The sequence below is a fragment of the Solanum lycopersicum genome, chromosome 12 (genome assembly GCF_036512215.1).
Source record: "Solanum lycopersicum chromosome 12, SLM_r2.1".
Classification (NCBI taxonomy): domain Eukaryota; kingdom Viridiplantae; phylum Streptophyta; class Magnoliopsida; order Solanales; family Solanaceae; genus Solanum; species Solanum lycopersicum.
In genome coordinates this window covers 30556397-30567758 of record NC_090811.1, presented here as the reverse complement: position 1 = coordinate 30567758, position 11362 = coordinate 30556397, and the positions used below count along the sequence as shown (strand labels likewise).

The window sequence follows — 11362 nt, the reverse complement described above, 5'->3', positions numbered from 1 at the left end:
GCTCTTTCAACTTTTAAGAGTTTCATTTGCTCTTGAATCTAGAACTACACATGACATGATTCATGTATAACCAGATATGTAGGCGACTTAATACCGATGTATCGGTCATACCCATTTTCAACTCTATATTGTTTCAATTTATCCAACTGACGTGTTTCGTCGGTCAGACAAAATCGGCTACTTAGTCAACATTGGTTGCTTGACAATTCATTCTTTATTCTCAATCAACCAAGGGGCAGCTGTTTACAACCAATTTTGACCGACCTTAGGAATACTATTTGATTAAATACGTATTTTAAATTTTAGAATTTTTAGTCGACTTTGCTTGAAAATAATATATTTTAGTATGTTTTACTTTATAAAATTATCGTAAATATTATTAAAATATTTTACAATTATTAATGAATTTCAAATGTTTAAAGATTTAAATGATTTTCAATTCCATAAAATATTTTAATGTAGTATTTTAATTAAATAGCTATTCTTACACTTTCCCTTAAAATCATTTAAATTTTAGCCTATTCTATCATAATTTCTGCCAATTTTAGCCACTCCACTTCAAAAATTATTCCAATCATAGCCACTCTTTCATCTCAATTCTAGCCAATTTTAATTACAATTTTAGCCATTCCATATCTTTCCCTATCTAATTTCAAGACTTCATCTTTTGATCTCATCCGTCCATCTTTAAAATAAATCTTAGATCAAATCCTAGCCATCCATCTAAACTAATCCTATGGCTCAGATTTAATCTACCTATTCTAACTAAAAGAACCTAATTCCTAATATTTAACTCATTCTTCTACATCCCCCTCCTTGGCAGCCGCCTCCCTCTCCCTTCTCTCTCCCCGACTACCCATCTTCTTCTCCCCCTTCCTCTCCAGCTCCCTCTCCCTCTCCTCCATTTTTTCCGGCAAGGGAGACAGCCGGGCGGGAATACCAAGCAGTGCAGCTGCTCTTCTCTCTCCCTTCATCCCCTTCCCGTCGCTTCCTCCACCCTCTCTTCTTCTCCCCTCTTTTCCCTCTCGTCTTCCTCTTCACCCCTCTCTCCAGTCTCTAGACCGCCCCCTTTTATCTCCATCCATTCTTTCCGGCGAGAATCTCCACCACCAAGCGATGGCAGCGACCCTTCTCTCTTTTCCCATCTCCCCCTTCTCTCATTCTCACTCGTCCTCCTTGACTCCCCTTCGCTCTTCTCTTCCTCTTCTACACTCCAACGAGCTGCCACACAACTCCGACCGGCAGCATCAACAATGGACCGTAGACGCCCCATCTCCTCTCTTCCTCTCTTTCCCTCTTCTTCTCCTTTCCCCTCTCTCTTCCGCCTCCTCCCCCTTCCCGTCCTTCTACCCGTCTCCCTCTCTCCGACTCCCTCTTCTTCGATCTCTTCTCCTCCTCCCTTCTCGCAACAGCTGCGACCAGCATCCCTAGCGCTGCATCTTTCCCTCTTCTTCCCCTTTTTTCACGTTCTCTCTTTTTTTGCAAGATGAGGTGCATCTTAAGCCACAAGAACTTGCAGCTCCGACAACTCCCATCGTCCATGAACTCCAGCAACTGGCAACGGTTCGGTCAAGAGCTTCAAACCATTCGAAAATGTGGATGATTGATCTCAACAGATCTTTCCAGGTTGATTCTATATCGTTTTTCAGATTATTATTATTCATATCCTAGCATTGATTAATTGGGGTCCTTGATCATCTCATGATTTCTATGAATTATTATTTTTCTATGTGTTAAGGAGATTAACAAGTGCTATAATCTTCATCTATGTGAGTTGTTTTTTTTTATCATGTCTTCTCTGATTTTTTTTTCTCTACTTGATTATGTGTATTAGAAAAATATCATCGTTTAATTTGAATTGTCAGAAGATCTCTTTGCTTATTAGTATACTCTTGGTTATTTTGATTGTTCGGGAGTGATATGAATATCCTTAATTTTAATCATTTTTCCTTGATTAATGTCGAAAGAATTATCTTTTATCAGGATGATTTAGTTTCTACTCAAAATTTGCCCCTTAATAAATAAATAAAGCTCTTGTTTATATTATGATAACTGATTTGGAGGATGAATTATTTTCTTATCTTAAATAATTATTGTTTAAATTGATATCTTGTATTGTTTAATTCATGGGCTGACTTTACTTCCTTCGTTTAAGGAATTTATAATGCTATGAATTGGTTCCTTCCCATAATTATAATCTACCCGAAATATATTACTAAATGATTAAAATTACTTCAATTATTTATTATTTGAGCATACGATCTATGTGATAAACAAATATTGCAAATATTAAGCAATTAATAAAGAGATAAATAAGAAGACATAATATGCACAAAAGATATAGAAAATAGCTCGATATAATTTATTATGCTACACCAAAAAAAGAATAATATGTGCGAAAGTAAGGTTTTGAAAAATTGATCAAGTTTTGAATAAAAATTTTTATTTAAAAAAAGTTTGTTTCTTTATAGGGGTTATACCACGATATTGTTAATCGCGCTCCTCCACCATAGAAATAATTTTGATTTGAGGTTGGTCTTAGAAAAATAACAATAGTTTATATTTTTGAAAATGATTTAAGATATTCAGTTTGCATATGGGCACATAAATATTTACATATAAATACACATAATTCCTTTTGAAAATCATGGGTAGGTGGTACTCCCTTGGATGCGTCGTCTTAATTTTAAAAAGACATTGGAATTAGACCTCGTAATTCCTTCAACTTTCCCACTAACGATAGGTTAGGAGACAGTACTTATGATTTCTATATATATATATATATATATATATTTCAGAAAAATGTCATAATCAATCTATAGTTTGAAAGGAGGATTGAACAATGACTTAGAAAAGCATGTTGGAAATCTTTTATAGAAAAGAAAAAAAACTAGTAGAGCATTAATGTAGTCAATAAATTATATGCAAAGATTTTAATATGAAATATATTTAAAGGTCAAGAAATTTGTTAAATGCATCAAAACTTTTTTTTTTTATTATTATTTTATAAAATAACATATTGCATCATAAATGCGAAAATCGTCAAGAGGACAAAAAAGATTACTAATTAATAATATTAGCTAATTGAAAAAGAACAAAAATATGCACAAAAAATTTTATTTTAATAATGGATATGCTAAAAGTTTATTTACAAACCTATAAACATGATTTCTAGGTGTTCAGAACGGAGTAACACATATAGGCATGATTTTGTAAGTCTAAATGATATGAACATTTTTCATCCTTACACATGGTTTCTATGTTACAAGACAATGGTAAAAAAATTATTACATAGTTTTTAACATCTAACCGATGAGCCTACTAAATTATTAAGATGATTTTAACATTCAAAAATTATTGGAATCTAGTTATTTTAAAACTCATTAACAAACAAAGCGTCAAGTAGCATGTAAATCCCCTTTCCTTAGGTGATCCCTCCCCAAAAATATCTTATTTTATATAGAGAGAGTGAAAGAGTTGTACAAATATTACAAGTAAAAATAAAAAATGGATAATCATATATATATATAACAATAAAAATGAACGAGGCTTCGTCCACAATTTCTTCTAAGAAAGTCTTCAACATCTTGAACTTTAAGTTCAAAACCTGGAAGAAGAGTTAATGTAACACATATACGATGAGGAAATAATTGTAATATAGTAGACTTATAATAGCAAATTACTGTCATATATATGTAAATAACACACAAAAAGAGATAAAGAATAACCTTATTTATATTATCAAACTTAAAAATGTAATGAAACTAACTTGGATGCTTCCTTGTTGTTTCGTTTCTAAACACACAAATATCATAATTATGCAAAAAAATCAAATGGAAATTAATAAAGAGGACTAACCAATTCTGCAGAAAAGATTATCAACTTGTATTATAAGAATGAGTGATGTGTTGACAGAATGAATGTGTGTATAAGCAATGAGAGAAGAAGAGAAATTGTAGCAAGAGTTAGTGTGAGTTGGAAGAATGTGTGTTCTTCTAATACATGTGAATGTGTGTTTTTTGATTAAAAAAATGAATAGTTCTCTTTATATAGTAGAAGAGGGAGGAAGAAATAAGGAAATATTTAAAGGAAATCAATTAATTATCATATTTTCCTAATTCAAAAGAAGATTCAAATCAGCCAAATTAAAAATATCATCACAAAATATAAGCAAGTAAGAACAATTAGGAAGTGTAATATATATTTTCCTTAAATAAAGAGAAGCCAAAATCAGAAAATATTTAAATTATTTTTAATCAAATATAAGCAAGTAAGAATAAATTAAGAGAGAGTAATATATTTTTTCCTTAAATAATGAAGAGTCATATAAAAACAAGTAAGAAGCTAGTCAACTCACAAATCGGAAAAGAGAAAAAGATCAATTAATATATTGGGGCGCTTTAGTCTTGTTTGTTAGAAAGAAGGATGGGTCCCTTAGAATTTGTATGGACTATCGTCAGCTGAATAAGGTGACCATCAAGAATAAATATCCACTTCCAAGGATAGATGATATTTTCGATAAACTTCAGGGTGTTTCTTGCTTTTCCAAGATTGACCTCATATCAGGCTACCATCAATTGTAAGTAAGGAAATGTGATATTCCAAAGACTTTTTTTTAGAACAAGGTATGAGCATTACGAATTTTTGGTTATGTCCTTTGGTTTGACAAAATGCACCAACAGCATTCATGGATCATATGAACAGAGTCTTCAAACCTTATTTAGATCTATTTGTCATTGTTTTAATTGATGACATGCTTATTCATTCAAGGAATGAAGAAGATCATGATAGTCACCTTATGATTGTTCTTCAGGCTTTTAGATAAAAGGAGTTGTATGCCAAGTTCTCCAAGTGTGAGTTTTGGCTTAAGTTCGTGGCATTCTTGGGCCACATTGTTTCTGGTGAAATGATTAGAGTTGACACTCAGAAGATTGAAGCAGTTCAGAGTTGGCCTAGACCCTGAAATGGAGGAGTCATATATTAAAAATGAAATATATATATATATATATATATATATATATACACACACACATACATATATAAATAGTTAGTGATCACATGTTAAAATTCAGAACCTTCTCTATCTTAGGTTGAGCTCTTTCTGAGTGATCACATATTGGAGGCTCTTATGGTCAGTGAATATATCCACATGAACACCATACAAATAGTGACGTCATATTTTTAAATCAAATGCTAGTGCAACCTATTCTAAGTCATGAGCTGGGTAATTCTTCTCATAAACCTTCAAATGTCTGGAGGCATAAGTTATAACCTTGTCATTCTACATTAACGCACATCCCAAGCCAACTCTTGAAGCATCGCAATACATCACAAAACCTTGATTTACCTCAGGTAAGGTAAAAAACAGAGCGGTAGTCAATCTCTTTTTCAACTCATGAAAGCTTTCTCACAAGCTTCAGACTATTGAAACTTGAGTGTCTTCTGAGTTAACTTGGTCAAAAAAGAAGAGATAGACGAAAACCCTTCAACAAATCTCCTATTGGAGATGTGGATCTAGGCCAACTCTGAACTGCTTCAATCTTCTAAGTGTCAACTTTAATCCCTTCACCCGAAATATGTGGCCCCAGAATGCCACAGACTTAGGCGAAAACTCACACTTGGAGAACTTGGCATACAACTCATTTTCTCTAAAAGTCTGAAGAACAATCCTAAGGTGACTATCATGATCTTCTTCATTTCTTGAATAAATCAACATGTCATCAATGAAGACAATGACAAACAAATCTAAATAAGGTTTGAAGACTCTGTTCATAAGATCCAAGAATGCTGCTGGTGCATTTTGTCAAACCAAAGGACATAACAAAAAATTCGTAATGCTCATACCTTATTCTAAAAGTTGTCTTTGGAATATCACATTGCCTTACTTAAAACTGATGGTAGCCTAATCTGAGGTCAATCTTGGAAAAACAAGAAACACCCTGAAGTTGATCAAAAATATCATCTATGTCACGACCCAAAATGAGCTGCGAGTGGCACCCAGACTTATCCTCCTATGTGAGCGAACCAACAAATCTAAACCCCAACAGTTCAACCATAATGAAACAAAATATAATGCGGGAGACTTAAAACTCATTAACGAAATCAATAAACAATCTTCTAAAAGTTTATCAACTATCATCCCCATAATCTGGAAGTCATCACACCAAGAACATCTATCCTAAAATTTCTAAGTCTAAGAGTATTCAAGAAACTAAAATAAGTAAAAGAGATGGTCCATATCCGAACTTCAAGACATCAAGATGTGAAGGAGAGAATCTAGCACGAGCTAGGAACATTAGCTCACCCTGAATTCTGCTATGCTGGAGTCTGGCTAGAGTTGTGGACGAGTCGAAGTCGATGGCACGTTTGCTTCACTCCACAAATAACAAAGAGAAGAAAATACAAGTAGGGGTTAGTACAAGGCACAAGTACTGAGTAGGTATCATCGTCCAACTCAAAATAGAAAGCAATATATATTGAATAATAATATAAAATCCACTACAACACTTAACTGGTGACAACAAAAAGTACAAGAATCATTGACAACAACACCAAGCACACCCATGAGGACTCAAGCCTCCACACCATACTCATTTGGGAAAAAGGTTCTTTAAGTTTGAGAATATTACCATAATTCAAGATTCATTCTCTTTATTCCTCTTGTGTCGGAACGTGACAATCCGATCCCCTAATACTACGTGTCGATTCGTGAAACCCGATCCCCTAATACTATGTGTCGGTTCGTGACACCCGATCCCCTAATACTACGTGTCAGTTCGTGACACCCGATCCCCTAATACTACGTGCCGGTTCGTGACACCCGATCCATTAACCTCATTCTGTTAGTTCATCAAGCCTTCTTTTATATCAAGGCATCATCATTAATAGAGTGGATTTAAGGTTTTTAAGATTCCACAGTATCATCATTATAATCCATCACCATTTACATAATCATACCATGCAACAACACAATTAAGCATATAGAAGACTTTACAACAACACCCAATACATATCAATCGCTATTTAGAGTTTACTATGAAATAGCATAAACCATTACCTACCTCCACCGAAGAATCGTGATCAAGCAAGATACTTCTCAAAGTCTTTGCTTTCCTCTGCGCTTCTCCCTCTCTCGCTTGTTCTTCCCTCTCTTCTTTCTCTTTATCTTTTTACCCTATTTATCATATAATTCATTATGATAAAAGTAACCCATTGTTTATTTTAAGGTTATCTCCTTTAACCCCCAAGTAAATAAGTTATTAAACGTACCCACTAATTTCATACAGTTTGTCATAAATAGTCCAAAACACCCCTAAAAACTTTTAGCAGAAATCCGACCCAGTCGAGGTTACGCCGCTCGTGACGGCCCGTCGTGCCTACGACGGTCCATCCTGCAGGGTCGTCACAGAGTTCAGAGACTCAACCTCAGTAAAAAGGTTTGTGACGTCCCGTCATATCTACGACGGTCCCTGCTGCAATTTCATCGCGAAGTTTAGAGAGTTGATTCCCCGTACCCAAATTTTGAGAGTTTAAGTGTTTTGGCACGAAGACACTCGACGGTCCGTCGTGACCATGAAAGTCCATCGTGTGATCCGTCGACACAGTCAGTTATTATCAAAAGTAATTCTACTGCTTAAAACGACTAAACAGGTCGTTACAATCTATCCTCGGAAGAGGATATTTATTCTTGATGGTCACCTTATTCAGCTGACGATAGTCCATACACATTTTAAGGGGCCCATCCTTCTTTCTAATAAACATGACCGGAGCGCCCCAAAGTGAGACACTTGGTCGAATTAAGCCTTTATCTAAGAGATCATTCAATTTCTCTTTTAGCTCTTATATGGAGGAATAGAGATAGGACGAGTATCTGGGATGAAATCTATGTCAAAACTCATCTCTCTTTCGGGAAGGAATTTGGGTAGATCATCAGGAAAGACTTCTGGAAACTTACTTACAATAGGAACTGACTGAAGTCAAGGTACCTCAACACTTGAGTCATTAACTCAGACTAAGTGATAGATACATCCCTTAGAAACTAACTTCCTCCCCTTAAGGAAAGAAATGAAATGACCCTTAGGCACTGCTGAACTACTAACACACTCTATGACTTACTTATTTTTAATTTGGAACTTGAAAACTCAAAATCTGCAATCTATTGACGCAAAATAGGCATGGAGTCAATCCATACATAGAATGACATCCAAATCTACCATGTCCAATTCTACTAGATCATCCATTGTTTTCTTGTGATTGATGGAAACGAGACAATTACGATAGACTCTTTCCACTAGAATAGACTCCACAATAGTTGCGAAACACAGAAGGATTCACAAAGCTTTTCAACGAGAATTTCAAACTGATTTGCAACATAAGGAGTTATAAAGGATAAACTTGCTCCTGGGTCTAATAAGGTATAAACATCAAAAGTAAAGAGTTTGATCATACCCGTGACAACATTTGGAGAGTTCTCTTGTTCTTGATGGCTAGTCATTGTATAGAGGTGGTTTACCCCTCCGCCTGTACCAGAAGTGGCTCCCCTGGGTGCAGCCCAATTTGGTGGAGCAACTGATGAAGATTGAGCTCTATTTCCACCCCTAGCTTATTCTTGGGGCACTCTCTCATGAAGTGACCCTCTTGACTACACTTGTAACAACCTTTCTGTCCATCACGACAATTTACTGGGTGGTATCTACCAGACTTAGTACATACAGGAGCCTTGCTTCCTCCTTGCGCCACACTACCTTCAGACTGAGTCATTCTAGCCTTGAAGTTCTGCAAATTATGGCCACTATACTCACCTCAATTTTTTGGTGCAAGTGCACTAGCAGATGATGATGTATTCCCCTTTGGTTTCTTGAACTGTGGTAGACTTTAACCACCTTTTTGTTGGACAGACTCATTTTCTAGTCTTTGATTTTTTGTTTCAGTAATCTTCTCATTCCTTCCATTTCTCCTCTTCTACTTGTTGCACATAATACCATCAGCCTTGATATGTCCATGTCACCTATCACCATGGCAGCCCTACTTTCCTTACTTGAAGCATGACCTAACCCGGCAACAAACAAACTCATTCTTCTCCTCATGCCCTTCACCATCTCCGAAGCATAGCAAGATAGTTGGGTGAAATTCAACCCGTACTCATGTACACTTATGGTGTCCTGTTTCAAGGTGAGGAACTCCTTTATTCTTGCTTCCTTTATCTATCGAGGAAAGAACCTCCCCAAGAAGGTTTCTTCAAAACAAGCCTAACTCAGGTATGGTAAACCCTCAACTCTACCATCCTTCCAATTATCAAACCAAGTTCTAACCACACCCTTTAATTGATATGCAAAAAATTTGACCCTCTCAGCATTTAGCACATGCATCACCTCAAATACCTTCTTTAACTCTTCCAAAAAGTTTTTCGAATCCTCAGTAGTGCTTTATTCAGTGAAACTAGGAGGATTCATTATTAGAAACTCGTGACCTCTTTAGGTGTCCTCCCCGTCTTTTTGAGATCCTCTCATTTGCCAGACCTGGTTGGTCACAACTTGACTTAACATGCGGATAGCTTCCCAGAATTTGGCATTGGTAACCTCTCCTTGGGGTTGCACATCTGGTGCATTCGGAACCTCTTGTTCCTCAATATTTCTTCGAGCTAGTGTCCTCTGACTGCTCTTTGTGGATACATGATGATCTAAAAATACGCGTAAGCACGAATTAGAGAGTGAAAAATTTAGAGATAAGCTCTTCGCACAAAAAATATCAAATAAGGGAAACATTCCAAAATTTTGTAGCCTCCTAATCATAGATGTGGTGCGCTCACACCGATGACTAAGACTCTACTGACACGACTTCATAGACTCCCAAGGACTTTTGAACTTTGTGCTCTAATAGAAAGTTTGTCACGTCCGGAGCCTACACCCTGGACGTGGCCGACACTCGAAGATCATTTAGGGACCCCAAGCGAACCCTTGTCCTAATTTAATAGACAGAGTGGAGGATTAAACTCAACATAAAAAAGAATAAAACATATTTAAAGGAAGTATTTCATATAATAATCTATCCAAAATGACACTTATGTCTCAACAAATAAAATGGACTCCAACTAAACTATTAAATGTCGATGAAGCCTCTAAACTAATTGAGATTAATGTTGGGACAAACCCCACAACATCCTAAAAGTTAAACTAGTAAAACAATAAAAAAAATGTTCTACGAAATGTAAGGAGGCTCACTACAAACTCTGGAACTCAATTTGGATTAATGAAGCGCTACGTGGTAATCCTGGTTACTTGTGTCTGCATAATAAAATGATTCAAGACAACTGACATCAGTATATTGAATGTACGAGTATGCGACTTTAAATGATACGTAAAACTAAAAACTTGAAATGGAGTAAGGATGAACTTACCTTGGCTCTGCTCAACTCATAAGATAACAACCCAATCTAAAGAATTAAGGAGATATGCAATATATATATATATATATATGTGTGTGTGTGTGTGTGTGTGTGTGTGTGTGTGTAAAACTGATTAAAATAGTGTAGCTCTTAGTTCATTTAAGATATAACAATAATAAACCCAACTTTACTTATGTATGAAAGTAATATAGCTTCTGTGAATGATTTTATAACCAACAACCACCCTTATGAGCCTAAGTGGTGATACAACGTCTTGCTCACGCAACCAGAACTATTCTATACTTTGTCGTCGCATAGAACATCCTCTACTTAGTGGATCCACTGGCTAACCTTACATTATCATATAAAAAGTATGACATGTAAATACCCATGATGAATACATCGTTCACTTGAGGAGTTTAGTTATTTGAACTCTCATTCCCACATCGATGCTCAATACTACTCCCATAATGTACTTTAGCTCATACATTTAATAAAACTTCCTTCCTTTGGGTTGAGATAATTTGGTGAACCCTTTAGCTTAAAAAGCTTCTTTTGGAAAAAATGTTCCCCTCTATAGTTCAAAAATATTTTGAAACTTCTTAATTTCATTTTAACTTAAATGTAAAAATATTACAAACTTTTAGGGAATACTTAGTCCCCTTCATAACTTTGGAGCAATGAACTCAACTCTTGCTCTTACTTAACTTGAAACTTTAACTCTTAGGGAATACTCAATTCCTTATACCTTTTTGAGAAATGAACTTAATGTTTAATCTTTTCCTTAACTCGAACTTGAGCCTTAAAACAAATTCAAAACATTTAATGAATACTCTAAGAACTTTGAAAACATTACTCTTACTCACTTCATAGTTTTAGACATGAATTTTTTACTTTCTTCACTTTAATCCTAACTTCCCTTGAATTTGTATTATGGATTCAAAGATCATGATCTCATGTTTATATATGATTTCATGA

General features: G+C 35.3%; 1 protein-coding gene across 1 annotated transcript in view; it reads right to left on the bottom strand.

The window, feature by feature from the left end:
- Positions 1–970: 970 nt before the first annotated feature.
- LOC109119074 (uncharacterized) overlaps positions 971–11362 on the bottom strand; it is a 28451-nt gene continuing 18059 nt past the window's right edge. The window contains exons 4-7 of the mRNA XM_069292011.1: positions 9519–9679; positions 8982–9203; positions 8527–8775; positions 971–1456 (exon numbers count right to left, since the gene is read on the bottom strand). Of these exons, the coding sequence (XP_069148112.1) occupies positions 971–1456; positions 8527–8775; positions 8982–9203; positions 9519–9679 (1118 nt within the window). The remainder of the gene's footprint in view (positions 1457–8526; positions 8776–8981; positions 9204–9518; positions 9680–11362) is intronic.